Here is a 14,476-nt window from a genome sequence, read left to right as displayed (position 1 = left end):
AAGGTTGAAAATGAGTTTTAGCTAGTCATATAGTGGATGCAGCTAGTGGATATGGAAATAAGTGGGCAGATCTATTTTTAGGAAGCAAAATCCATAGGACTTGGTGATGGGTGGAATTCTGAGTCCCATTCTTGCTTGTTTTGCCTCCCTATCGATTAGTAACAGGGAGGGAGCAGGAGAATTGGCGGCAAAGCGTACTATATAGGAGGAAGACTATATAATTCAGTCTACGTCAATGAAATGTTTTCTTTAGAAAATCAATAACCTGGGTATCTCCTTCCCTCGGTAATTTTTGTATTTGATTACAGTTTAGTATTTGGACATTGGGGATTTTGGAAATCCAGAATAAAGTCTTCAAATGAGAGATTATATTGTGTAATCTTTTAGAGTTTATAAAATGGCTTGATATACATTTTATTATTTGATATGAAGATCCTGGGAGAGAGATGAGCAGGCATCATTAAGTTACTTTTCTAGTGTCACATGCCTTCTGGTGTCAGAACGTGCACTTTTTCCACCAGACAGTGCTGCCCTATAGGACACGGGTAAGGGAGGTGAGGATAACTCATCTGGAGAGGAGCAATTACAGGGGCCTGTCTCCCCTGAGACTAGAGCTGGGAGAACATGGATTGATGCTAAAGAGACTGAAGTTTGATAAGATCTTGACGGCGGCTCAGAGACTTGGCAGCAGCACCTGTGTGTTGGCGGGGGACCATGGCGGGGGGGAAGCCTGGGAATGTCGACCATTGGGAAGCTCCGAGTGAGACTCCAGGTCGATGTGACCACGAGCAAAGCAAATGAGATGGACTGGGCTTCTGCCAAAGTGGCCTTTTATGCTGTGAGTCTCGAACGTGGGTTCTGCCTGGGGCAAGAGGAGGAGGACCATGATGTGGGTGAAGGACAAGCTATCAAAATTTCTTTCCAAAGCAGGGAGATGCCTTCAAGAGCTTTTCCAGCAACTGCTTGTGAGGCTCTCTTGGTCTGAAGTTGCCTCTGCTTCCCCAGAGAAGGCAAGTGGAAGAGAAGAACTATTGTCTAGAGTCAGGCTGATGATGTCTCTGAGGTCACCTCTGGTTCCCTGCAGGCAAGGTAACCAATAGCTCCTTCAGTCCAGGCCACAGGGTGGGCCAGGGACAGGGTATGCCTCATCCTCTCCTCTATGGAAGATTTCCAGGACAGTCCACAATTCTCCTCATTGTCTCACATCCTTCAGGGTCAGGAAGTTCTTCCTGATGTCTGACTGTGTCTCTTCCACTACCATTAATCACGCCTGCAAAGCTAGCTCTTCCTGACATCCTTGTGTCTAATAATGGCATCATTAGTCTTCCAGTCACGGCTGCTGCAAACTTCAGAGTCGTCTTCCTTCCTGACTCTCTCTCCCCCACTTCATCCCAGTATTTGCCAAACCCTAAGTGTCTGCTGGAACTCTCGCAGCCCACCCCTAAGAATTCCTTATTTGCCCACCTCTTCTGCCTTTGTGCCTTCTGTTTCTTTCTCTGGGAATTCTCTCTCCCCCGTCGCTTTGTCTTTGGAATACACAGCCATCTTGTTCTCCACCCTGAACACATTCTTCTCTGGGAAGTCCTCCTCGATTTCCCTCCATTGGGTCTGGTCTTGTTTTCATCTGAACTAGTGTAATGTTTTGCTACCCCTTTCCAGTCCATTTATTCATCTACTTGGTGAACGTTTATTAAGAACCTGTTCTAGTCAAAGCCCTAAATTAGGTGTTGGAGATTCAGAGATAATTAGGATATGGTTCCTACCCTGAAGAAGACCACATTCTTGCTGGGGAGACAGAAACTGAAACAGACAACTTCAGTGCAGTATTATGGTTTCTTTCATGGGGGAACCAAGGGTGTTATGAAAGCCTAATAGTGAGACATGATCCAGAATGAGAATACAGAAAGTCTTTGAGGGTAGGTGGGGTTTCATCTGAGGAAGGGTTAGCCAAGGGAAAGAGATGAGGGGAGTAGATGGAAGGAGATTCTAGGAGGAGGGTGCTGCTTGTGCAAAAATACAAGGACCTAAAATAACCCTGTCGTGTAGGATTGTTCCCTTGTTGGACTATAAGCCTCTCGATGACAGAGACCACACTTAGATCACCTCTATACACTTCTCACTCAGTCTTGCTTATGATAGCTGCTCAACAAATTTTGTGGAATGGAATGGCATTTGAGGGCAATGAAAAAGAATTGCAGTGGCTCAGCACCACGGACAGATCACACAGACACCTGCTGTTGGAGGTAGTCCAACCTGTGAGCTCATTTGCATGTATTTGCATAATGAAGCCGACTTCATTTCCCTGGGGGTCCAAAGGCTCTGCATCATGGGGGATCCAATCAGTCCTGGTTGGGGAGGTTGGGAAGGGAAACTGTCAAGGCCAGAGACTGGTCCTCTGAGGACTCTGGGACAATCTCTTCCTTCCTTGGCTCACTGCCCTTTTCTTTTCCATCAGGTGCTGGTGATCCTGAGGCCTTCTGAAGTTAGGATTTTGTCTGGGGATCCTGACACTGAGGATGGGAAGCCCCGGATGGTGAGTGGTAGGAGTCTGGGAGATGGGGAGTAGATTGAGGTTCTGAAATCAGAATAACTTGGGGGCATTCTGGAAGCAGCCTGACACAGTGGGTATGGAGAGGTGGTGGTGGAGAAGAAGGGAGGCCAGGTCTTGGAGGTGCTGCTGTCTGGAGTCTTTGAGGCTGTCATCCCCTCCTAGTCAGCAGATGGCCCAGGAGCCTGGTCTGGGATGAGGGAGGACACCGTCTGCCAGCTCCTCAGTCCCTGTCCCTCCTGCTGACACCCCCCCTGCTGTAGCTCCTGTCCTGGCAACTCTGCGGACCTGATTGGAGGCGGTTCTTGCTGAGAGTTGACCTCTCTGTCCTGTAGCCTCGGCAAGCCTGGGATGGTGGCCAGGGGCACGGGTTTCAATGCTTTCTCTCCATCACCTCCCCGTCTTGCCAGCCCACTGTTCCTGGGAGGAGGAACTCCTGAGTTCCAATCCCAGCGTACTGTTTAGATGCTGCTTTGGAAAGCCAGTGTTCCTCCTCTTTGGGGTTTCTCCTCCCTTGGTGACTCCCCTACCGTGGAATGGGGTTGGCCGATGGGGGTAAAAGGCAGAAGGGGAACTTTCACTGGGGAACACTTGGAACCCAGAAGACGAAGAAGCAGTCATCTTAGGTTATTTCTTCCTGTCTCAGCCCTGGAGTGGGTGGGTGGGGGGTTGTGGGAGGGAGGAGAATGAGCCTGCAGCCAGATGGAAGGAACAGGGTGTGGAAGGAAGGGGAGGGGGTGGATACGTAAATGTGGGTCCAGTATTCTGTTTGGTTACTGCTGCTGGAGGCTGTGACCCTGGGGCCTGACTCTTCACAGCGGTAGATATGGCTGGGATTGGGGCAGACGTGTGGCTCTGGATCAATTTGCTCAAAGCCAGCTTGTTTTTTTTTTTTTTTTTTAAGGTGATTTTTTATTTTTTTATTCATTTAAAAAATATTTATTTATTTATTTATTTGGCACAGAGAGAGATCACAAGTAGGCAGAGAAGCAGGCAGAGAGGGAGAGAGGAAGGGAAGCAGGCTCCCTGCTGAGCAGAGAGCCCGATGCGGGGCTCGATCCCAGGACCCTGAGATCATGACCTGAGCTGAAGGCAGAGGCTTTAGCCCACTGAGCCACCCAGTCGCCCCCCAAAGCCAGCTTGTTAAAAGCCAGTTTACCTAATGTCTGGTTTCTTTAGGGAGGAAAAAAAATGTGTGTGTGTATGTATATATATATATATATATATATATATATATCTGTATATGTGTATGTATATATATATCTGTATATGTGTATGTATGTATGTATATATATATTATGTCTTTTTGGGTGTCCTTTTATTTTTGGTAACCTAAGAATTTTTACAAACCCGTTTGGCTGAGGGCATTTTATCTTGTGAATAAGTACTTATCAAATTTGCAGCATTTGAGGAATGATGGCATTATTTTGTGTCCTTGTGAGTGTCTTTGTCTAGTATGACTGTTTTAAGGCATTTTAAGCTCATGTGGGGAAAGATAGTACAATTAATCACAATAAATTGGTATGCATTACCTAAAGGGATACCAGATACCTAAGCATGGAGTTTTAGGGGAAGTGACCTGTTCAGTCTGAATCTTGTTTCTCCTTATTTTCCCAGGAGGTTTCTGGGGCCTGGCCCCCAGCACTATGAAGAGCCCTTGCTGAGGCCATGAGGGGTTACCATGGCGACCGCGGTAGCCATCCCCGCCCAGCCCGCTTTGCCGACCAGCAGCATATGGACGTGGGCCCAGCTGCCAGGGCCCCGTACCTGCTGGGCTCCGGGGAGGCCTTCTCCACTGAGCCCCGCTTCTGTGCCCCGAGAGCTGGCCTGGGACACCTTTCTCCGGAAGGGCCCCTGAGCCTGAGTGAGGGGCCATCAGTAGGCCCCGAGGGAGGGCCTGGGGGGGCCGGGGTTGGGGGGGGTAGCAGCACCTTCCCCAGGATGTACCCTGGCCAGGGCCCCTTCGACACCTGTGAAGACTGTGTGGGCCACCCTCAGGGCAAGGGTGCCCCCCGCCTGCCTTCTACACTCCTGGACCAGTTTGAAAAGCAGTTGCCAGTTCAACAAGATGGCTTCCACACGCTCCCATACCAGCGAGGTCCGGCAGGGGCTGGGCCTGGGCCAGGGCCAGCATCCGGCAGTGCCCCGGAGGCCCGCAGCGAGAGCCCCAGCCGCATACGGCACCTGGTTCACTCTGTGCAGAAGCTCTTTGCCAAGTCCCACTCTTTGGAAGCCCCAGGGAAGCGGGACTATAACGGGCCCAAGGCTGAGGGAAGAGGTGGCTCTGGAGGAGACAGCTACCCTGGCCTGGGCTCTGGAGGCCCCCACACCTCCCACCACCACCATCACCACCACCACCACCACCACCACCAGTCCAGGCATGGCAAGAGGAGCAAGAGCAAGGACCGCAAGGGGGATGGGCGGCACCAGTCCAAGTCTGCTGGCTGGTGGAGCTCCGATGACAACTTGGACAGCGATAGTGGCTTCCTGGCGGGTGGGCGGCCCCCTGGGGAGCCTGGTGGTCCCTTCTGCCTGGAGGCTCCAGACGGGTCCTACCGGGACTTGAGCTTCAAGGGGCGCTCAGGCGGGTCGGAAGGCCGCTGTCTTGCCTGCACTGGCATGTCCATGTCACTGGATGGACAATCGGTCAAGCGAAGTGCCTGGCATACCATGATGGTCAACCAGGGCCGGGATGGATACCCAGGGGCTGGGCCAGGCAAGGGGCTCCTGGGTCCGGAGGCCAAGGCCAAAGCCAGGACTTATCATTATCTGCAGGTGAGGCTTTGGTGAGGGTGGGGCACAGGGTTCTCAACCTTCTGCAGTGCTGTCACCCAGTAGTTACCAAAAGGGTTGGATGGGAGTCAGTTGTCCCTGTGGTGGAGGCCTGGAGGTGGGGAGGTTCTGCCCTGCCTCACTGTGTCTCCTGGAGCCCCTTTTGGGATCTCACTTTCCCCATTTGTACAAGGGAGGGGCCCTTCTATTCTGACATTATCTGTCACTGCCAGGAAGACTTCCCTTCGACCTGCTGCTTGGACAAGCTGTGCTGGCCTCTGTCTCATGACCTCGGAGGCAGAATGAGGTTGAGGGTAGGCAGTGGACAGGACAGTGTGGCACTCCCTGGCTGTAGCTTTCCTTGAGATTGGAGGTCAGCAGTTGGAAAGCAGTTCTCCTGCCCCTAGGCCTTCTCCAGACCTCTTTTCTGCTCTGATCTGGGTGGTCCAGATACTGTTTGACTATGAAGGTCAGTTATTTCCAGAATCTGCCTCTGCTGAGGTTTGTCATGCTGGGGTGCCTGAGGTAGGACGCCATGAGGCCATGGAAGAGCTCTGGGAGCCTGTCCTGTGGGTTTTCCTGGGCTGGGGACACACCAAAGTCTGAGGCCAAGATACAACACCAGGGCGGGGCTTCCAGGGAGTGGATGGGGCAGGTGATGGATGGCATGCTGTCCCCCTCCTTTCTCGCCCTATCCTTATCCATCCCACGCTGTCCCCTCTCCTCCTCCTTACTGAGGTGGGGTCAGGGCCCTTCTCACCATCAACCTTTCTCTTCTCTTCCTCTGGCCCCTCTCCTATTCCCCCTGGCTTGCCTTTTTTTTTTTTTTTAAGTTTTATTTATTTAAGCAATCTCTGAACCCAACATAGGGCTCAAACTCATGAACCCAGCATCAAGAGTGGCATGCTCTTCTGTCTAAGCCAGCCAGGCACCCGCTGGCTTGCTTTTTGAGGCCTCCCATAGGTTTAGGAGGAAAAGCCAACACAAGTTCTGGAAGTCCAGCAGACTTAAGAGTTGCCCCCCGAACCCCCCATGCCACATATTTAATCCACAGTCATTCCCTCGGGGAGCATTTCCTGGGGGCTTAGGATGCAGAGATGACGACACAGAGGCTGCTTGTGAAGAGCTTACAGGGTTGGGGTGGGGTAGACAAGGAGGCAGGTAGAACAGAGCGATGAGGCTGTGATAGGAGAGAGCCCTCAGCGCCATGGGAGCATAGAGAAGGCACCGCACCCACCGGGGGTGGCGGCGGCTGGGGGCTGCTCAGAGCAGCTTGCGGGGGAGGAGGACGCTGGAGCTGAATCCCAGTGGAGCTGGAGTTGGTCGAGCACAGACGTGGATTAAGGGACTTCCAGAAAGAGACTACAGCATGTTCAGAGGTACAGAGAATTGACCTTGCATGTACCTTTTGGGTGTCCCTGGCCTTGCCGGTAAGTTCTTCACACGTTAGAGCTCTTCCGGGTGGAGAACTTCCGAGAGAGCTCAAGGGAAAAAACAGGGCCACGTGGAAGCAGACAGTAGGGAAGTTGGGAGACTTCTAGGACTCAGGACTTCTGGATTGCCCCCTCCCTGGGTAGAGAGGTTCTCTAAGCTGGGAATTGAAGGGTCCAGCAGAACGGGCCGAGCAGAGGACACAAACTGTCCTTCTCCGAGATCTGAGCCCTGGCCATCCCCGGAGCCTCCCTGCCACACCGCTGCTCCCTGCTGCTTCTCCAGGGCTGCCCTGACCTCTCTGGGGGCTTCCTTTTTAACATGCACCTCACAGTGTCCTGCAGAAGAGCGAGCAGCCGCAGTGGCTGTGGAGCGGGAGCCCTGCAGTGTGGCAGAGTGTGCCCTGGCTGTCCCATCTGCTGGCCTGCCTCTCTGCTCACCCGGGGCTCCTCTTTGGAGAGAGGCAGGGAAGGGAATGATCCCTCAGGGCACGGGGGTTCAAGGTATTTTAGGATTGCAAAGTCAGAGCCCTGGGTGGGGGAAGGAACGGATTTCAGGGGCCGTGCCCCAAAGCAGGGGAAGCTGCCCCCATCAGATTAGGTGTCTTTGTTGGATCCTTAACCTCTTTGTTTTGAGACCCTATTTCTCCCATTGGACCCCAGCTCTCCCTCAACCCTCTGCTGAACCCCTCCTTCTACCAGAGTCCTTGTTTCTTTATGGAGTCTTGTCTCCTCCCTGTGTTCCCATCTTCTAACTGAGCTCCAGCCTCCTTGCTGAGTCATGCCCCTCTCTGTGGGTTCTGTCCATCTTGGGACCCCATTCAATCCCTGGGTCACTGATCTCATCTTGATTTCTGTCCCCTCACCTAGCCCCCCCCCCCATAGTCACTGTCCCTCCCTGAACTCTATGCTCTCTCTGGCTCTTGACCGTCTTAAAGTCTCCATCCTCACCCCATTCAACCTGTTCCTTACAACAGGTGTTTGAAATCTTCCCCACCTGCCCCAGCCCTCTCCCCATGCCTCTGCTTGTACGTCATTCTTCCTAGCGTGGGCCAACCATCGCAGCCTCCCTCGCCTTCCTGTCAGCCCACCTACAGACTCATCTAGATCCCCAGCCACCCCCTTTCCCTTCCTTCTTGGCTCAGAGAAAAAGCCAGGGCCACTCATCACCATCCCATGCTGAGTCCTCCAGCAGGACTTGAGCGCATCTCCTCAGGATCCCCTCTACCCCTGAGCTGACCATCCCCTACCTCCATCCCTTCCCGCATTTAAAGACTGTCTTGGTCTTCGCTGGCTCTTTCTCTTATCCTGGAAATATGCTCAGGTCTCTCATCCTAAAAAGTCCTTCCTTCCCTCCATAGCCCCTGCCATCTCCTGTCTTCCCTTCATACCCAAGCTCCTAGAGCATAGATTCTTCATCTTCACTTCCTTTCATTCTCCCCTTGATGACAGTGTGACATCCACATCCCCTGCCCTCTAAAATGTTCTGGCAGTAGTCTCCAGTGGTCTTTTGAGGGCTCTCCTTGAAAGGCACCTTTCAATGCTTATAATAATAATAATAGCTAACATTTACTGGGGACTTACTATGTGCTGGGCACACTATGTTGGCTTACTTATCCTTCCCACCAGCTCTGGGGCGTTGGCATAATTGCCATTACCAGTTTGCAGACGAGGAAACTGAGAGAGTCATCATTTTTGCTCAAGTTCACCTAGGAAGTGATGGGGTGAAAATCTGAACATGGATCTAGCTCCTGAGCCCGAATTACTAACCTCTGAATGTATTGTGGCATTTGACATTATCAACTCCTTTTATTCTGGAACTGTCTCCTGTTTCCATGACATGGCATTCTCCTGACTTCCCTCCTACCCCTCTGCCCACTCTTTCTCAGGTGACTTCATAGGCTTTTCTTCCTTTCTTTGCAGTCCCCTTTTTAAATGTCAGTGGATCCCTCCCCAGCGCTCTCTCTTTCCCCTGGGCTGTTTCATTCACCCCTGTGGATTCAGCTGCTGCCCATGACTCCCACGTGTCTGCCTCCAGCCCAGATCTCTCCACCACTGAACTCCAGAACCGAACACCCAACCACCTGCTCAGTATTTCACTGCCAAACTTAAGATGCTCAACCCTAACCTATCACCTCTCCCCCAAACCTGTTTCTCTGGGATTCTGTGGCTCAGTGAGCGACAGCACCATCCCCCGGGTCCTCAGCCAGCAGCCTCCCAGTCATCTGCGGCTCCACCCCGCCCCCTCGCCCCCTCGCCCCCTACGTCTAATCAGACTCACTGATGCTCCTTAACACCTCATTTCCATCTCCTCGTCCCCCTCATTGTCATGGTCTTAATTTAGGCTCATCATCTCTTGCTTGGCTAACAGCATCAGCCTCCTAATGGGTCTCCCTCCTGCCATTCCATCCCTTGCCCTGCTCCGGGCCCTACACAGTGCATCCCCCCTCTGGACCGTCAGAGCACTCTTTCTGAAACAAATCTGATGGCACTTGCCTGCTTAGAGCCCTCTGTGGCTCCTCAGACAGGGAAGGGGGGAAGGGCTGGAGGATTTGGGATGTCGGCAGGTTAAGAGGAGGAAGGAGGAAGAGAGGTGAAAGGTGGGGGCTCGTGATACTTCGCTGCTGGGCTGGGTCAACAGAGGTCACTTTGGCCTCTGATCTCCATCCTCTTGGCTCCTGGCATATCACCTTAATTAAGTAGTAAGCAGTCCATGAAAGATGATGAGGCATCTCCTGTAAGGGAGGGGACAGTCTGAAACCTTACCTCTGGCTCTGCTTCTGCCAGTCCCTGGGCCAGCCCTGCTCCAGCTAGCAGAGCGCCTCCTGCTGGCAGTGGGGACAGAGGGTCCTGGCTTCTAGATGTAGTAGGGACACATCCGAGAGACAGAAGCCCCTGTCCCCGCAGGTGCCGCAAGATGACTGGGGGGGTTACCCCACTGGGGGCAAGGACGGGGAGATCCCCTGCCGCAGGATGAGGAGCGGCAGCTACATCAAGGCCATGGGGGATGAGGAGAGTGGAGACTCGGATGGCAGCCCCAAGACGTCTCCCAAAGCAATGGCCCGGCGCTTCACCGCCCGCCGCTCCTCCAGCGTGGACCAGGCCCGGATCAAGTAAGGACAGGGAGGGCCAGGGCTTGGGCTGGGAAGCTGATCCTGGTGGGGGGAGGTTCCCTCCTTAGGGTTCAAGTGGGGAGTCTCACTCTGCTCCACATAAAGAGGGGGTCCCTGGTGATCGCTCCAATCTGAGTGCCTCTTTGGGACAGTACCTTTACCCAAAAGTCTCCTGGGAGGATCCCTTTCCGAGGGATGGAACCTGCTCAGGGACCCCAATGCTGTTATTCCCCTTTCTCTCAGACCCCTGTTCTGAATATGGAATTTTGTTCTTTCCCAGCTGCTGTGTCCCACCCCGGATCCATCCCCGGAGCTCCATCCCTGGCTACAGCCGTTCCCTCACCACCGGACAGGTAGAGACCATCCAGCACGACTGAAGGAAAGGGTGGGAAGTGGGGTTCACTCTCATACTCAGCCTATGCCTTAAAATCAGAGGTCCAGCCCCTGGACAGAGCACAGGTCTGGTTCTGGGGGAACTGGGAAGCCTGCCTTGGGATTTCTGGAGCTGATTCAAACTGTGTGTGTGTGGGGGGGGTTGTCTCAGTCACATCCTTCAAAACCACCAAGGATCCTCAAAGTGATGAGTTTGTAGGGGTGACATCAGGTCTCTGGGGTTCCCCAGCCATGTCCTGGCCTGAATAGTCTCAGCTCGCCCAGTGCAAAGGGCAGGCCTGTGGTACAGACGAGGGATAGGCAGAGATGCAGTCTGAGAAATGCCCACACTTGAGCTCTTTCCCCACCAGTCACCACCCCTGTGGGACCGTTAGTGAGACCCAGCAGAGCCTCTGGTTTTTCACCTTTAAAATGACAGTAGTAATGATATTTATCTCAGGGCCTTTGCGAGAGTTCAGTGAGAGCATGTATGCAAACACAAGATGCCTGGCCCTCAATTGGTACTTTATAAATGTGAGTTCCTTCCCTAAGTGTGATCTTTCTCCTTAACTAAGCAGAGGCATGCATGATTACATGCATGACATGGACTGGGATTCTAGCTCAGCAACTTACCAGCTGAGTGACCCGGGACAGATTATTTGACTTTTTTGAGCCCCACTTTCTCTATTTAAAAATAGGCATCGTAATAGTGTTCTTGGCACATAGCCAGCACTCAGGAAAGGTTAGCTATTTTTACTGTTTGCTGGGGGAAAAAAAAAAGCAATGCAAAAAAGCAATGCAGAAGCCTGTCCGGATTGGCTTCTCTTGTTTGCTGCTGCGGTCTTTGTTACATTTCCTGAATCAGGGAATCTGACAGGCGCAGCTGTCTTTTCACATCAGACTAGCCTGTTGGCTAAACCCAGTGGTTAATGCTCAGTCCTCGTTTTACTTGACCCATCAGCAACATCTAACATCGATGATGGCTCTCTCCTTCTTGAAACACCATACTCCGTTTGCTTCGAAGACTCCATACCTTTTAGATTCTCTTAGATTCTCACTCTGGATGTTTATGGTCCATCTTGCTATGGGTGTCTCTCCAACTCTCCAGGATCTGAACACTGGATTTTTCTAGGGCTTAATTCCTGGACTTCTCTGGACACTGCCTCCTTAGGTGAGCTCACTCGGGCTCATGGCTTTGAATATTATTGAGGGCCTGATGACTTCCAAATGTGTATCTCCAGCCCCAGATCCTTCCATAATTGCCAGGCGTGTGTGTCTAACTGTGTATTGAAATTCATCCTTTTAGGAGCTCAGATCCAAAAGCCTGAAGTCAGTCTTGACTCCTTTCTCTTTTTCACCTCTCCCCATCCAGTCCTTCAGCAAATCCTGTTGGTCCCACCTTCCAAGCATATCCAGGATCCAAGCACTTCTCACCACCTCCATTGTCATTACTCCAGTCTATATCACCATGGCTTCTTTCCAAGCTATTGCCCTGCCCACTAAGTGGTCTCCTGCATGTGCCTTTGCTCCCATTCATTCTCTCTCAGCACAGCCCTGAGCGATCATTTCAAAATAGAATTGCATTCACTCAAAACCCTCGCCTTACACAGAGGACTTTGCTATGACTTATGAAGCCCTGTGTGACCTAACCCTTGCTCCCTGTTAGTCCCTCTCCTAACGCTGTTCCCTCCCTTCGTCCACTCCAGCCACGCTAGTTACCCTCTGACGCCACAGGTGTGCTCCAGCTTTTTGTCTCCTTCTGTTTGAGCTTTGTCTTTCGTAAATAGTTTAAGGAATTTATCTTAAATCTACTTTGACAATTGCTTGAGGGCTTAGTACATTTATATTTATTGTGATTACTGATATGCCCGGATGTGTTGTGTTGTTTTATTTTGTGCCCTATTTCTCCTGCTTTTTGGATGATGCTTTTCTACTCCTTTGCTACCTTCTTTTGTATTAGTTTCTTCGTTTTTCTTAATACCAAATCCCACACTGCTTTGTTTGGCAGTTCTGTATTCTAGTTTCATTCTTGTAGTTCCTCTTGTAATTTTCATGTGCACATCTGACTTAGCAAAGTCTAAATTTGACAATTTCTTCTATCCTTTTACCTCTCCAAGTTAGTCTTTATTATTTTTGCTACATTTTATGCTCTTAGTACTTGATTACATAGACTCACATTTGTACCTCCCCCATATCTTCTCACAGGTCATTCCTTCCTTTGAAATATTCCTTAGTGATTTTTTCAGTCAGTTTCTGTTAGTAGCAAACTTTGTTTTTAACAACAACAACAACAACAAAAAAATGGAGTCTACCCTCATTATTTAACATAAATCAGCTTATTTTAGAATCTTAGGTCAACATTTATTTTCTGTCAGCGTTTTGAAGATATTCTTTTGTCATCTGTCTTCTGTTGTTGCCTTTGGGAAGTCTGCAATCAATCTAATTGTCTTTGTGGATAGTTTTCATTTCTTTCTGATTGCTGTTGAGATCTTGTGTTTGATTTTGGTGTTCTGCAGTTTCACTATGATATGTGTGTATGTTCCCTGAATCTGAAGATTAATGCTGTTCATCAAATCTGCAAAATTCTCTCATGGTTAGTGCTTGCTGGTACATCTTTTTTCTTCATTTTAATTTCAACCTACTTGCACTTTTTCAAAAAATCCAATCTAACAATTTCTGCCTTCTGAATGAGTCTTTTTTGTTCATTCACATTTAATGTGATTATTGATATGATTGGATTGTATCATGTCATTGTTTTTCCTCTGTTCGTTCTTTGCTGTCTTTTGTATCAAATAAATGTTTTAGTGTACCATTTGAATTTCTTTATTATTAATTCCTTTTTACTATATTATTTGAGTTATTAGAGTTGCTCTAGGAATTATAATATGTATCATAACTGATTAAATCTAATTAATTCTGATAAAATATAGAAACCCTGCTCCAATGTATCTCTTTTTTTTTCTCTCCCCATTTGTGCTATTATTGTCATGTACCTTTCCTGTGTATATGTTCTAAATCTAACAATTATTATAAAAAGTAATGATGATGTTATAATAATAATTTTGTAAAATTTTGTGCCTTTCAAAGAAGTTGAGAGAAAAAAGGAGAAGAGTCTATTTACAGAGTCTTTTATGTTTGTCATTTTTTGTCCCTTTCATCTCTTCCTGTGGATTTGAGTTACCATTAAGTATCCGTTCCTTTTAGCCTGAAGAACTTCCGTGAATATTTCTTGTAAGATAGGTCTGTAACAAATTCTTCAGTCTATATGCATTTGGAAACATCTTTAATTTTACTTCATTTTTGAAGAACAGTTTTGCTGAATATAGAATTCCTGGTTGGCAGTTTTTACTTTCAGCATTTTGAATATACCATTCTACTCCCTTGATGCTTATTGTTCTGATGAGAAGCCGGTTGTTAATCATATTACTGTCTTTTTGTGTGTGATGAATTGTTTTTCCCTTGCGCTGTTAAGATTTTCTCTTTGTCTATGGCTTTCAACATTTTGATTGCAATGTATCTGGCTATGAATCTCTTTGTATTTAACCTTGAGCTTCTTTAATCTGTAGATTAATGTTTTTTGTCACATTTGGAAAGTTTTGAGCTGTTATTTCTTCAAATATCTTTTTCTCCCCCTTTCTCTCTTCTTCCTTTGGGATTTCTATCACATGTATACTGCCTTGCTTGTTATTGTCCCATAGGTCTCTGAGGTTCTGTTTATTTGTATTCTTTTTTTCTCTCCATTCTTCACATTGGATAATTTATACTGATCAAGTTTACTGATCATTTTTGATGCTGAGCCCTTCTAGTGAAAAAGAAGGGCACTTTAGTTATTGTACTTTTCAGCTCCAAAATTTCCATTTGGCTCTTAAAAAAATTCTTTTTGTTGTGATTTCTTTTTAATCCATGTAGTCATTGCTGTGCTTTCTTTTAAACCTTTAAACATTTCCCTTAGTTCTTTTAACATATTTGTAATAGCTGCTTTGCAGATTTTGTCTGATAAATCAAACGTTTCAGGACATTCACATTTTCTTGTTTATTTGCATGTCTCATGATTTTTTTTTGTTGTATATCGAATATTTTAAGTAATATATTGCAGTGACTTTGGATTCATATATTACCTTTTTAAAACTTTAAAAATTTATATTCTAGTTCATTAACATACAGTGCAATATTGGTTTCAGGAGTAGAATTCAGTGATTTATCACTTACATATAACAGCTAGGACTCATCACAACAATTGC

At 48.7% G+C, this 14,476-nt stretch overlaps 1 protein-coding gene across 1 annotated transcript in view; it reads left to right on the top strand.

Moving 5' to 3' along the window:
• Nucleotides 1-745: 745 nt before the first annotated feature.
• DLGAP3 (DLG associated protein 3) overlaps nt 746-14,476 on the top strand; it is a 41,621-nt gene continuing 27,890 nt past the window's right edge. The window contains 5 exon segments of the mRNA XM_004740835.3: nt 746-1,089; nt 2,456-2,533; nt 4,166-5,323; nt 9,658-9,863; nt 10,144-10,216. Coding sequence (XP_004740892.2) covers nt 4,217-5,323; nt 9,658-9,863; nt 10,144-10,216 — 1,386 coding nt within the window. The 5' untranslated portion in view covers nt 746-1,089; nt 2,456-2,533; nt 4,166-4,216.

The sequence above is a fragment of the Mustela putorius genome, unplaced genomic scaffold (assembly GCF_011764305.1).
Source record: "Mustela putorius furo isolate JIRA1106 unplaced genomic scaffold, ASM1176430v1.1 tig00003853_pilon_pilon_pilon, whole genome shotgun sequence".
NCBI classification, from domain to species: Eukaryota; Metazoa; Chordata; class Mammalia; order Carnivora; family Mustelidae; genus Mustela; species Mustela putorius.
This window is presented reverse-complemented; position numbering and strand designations above follow the sequence as displayed.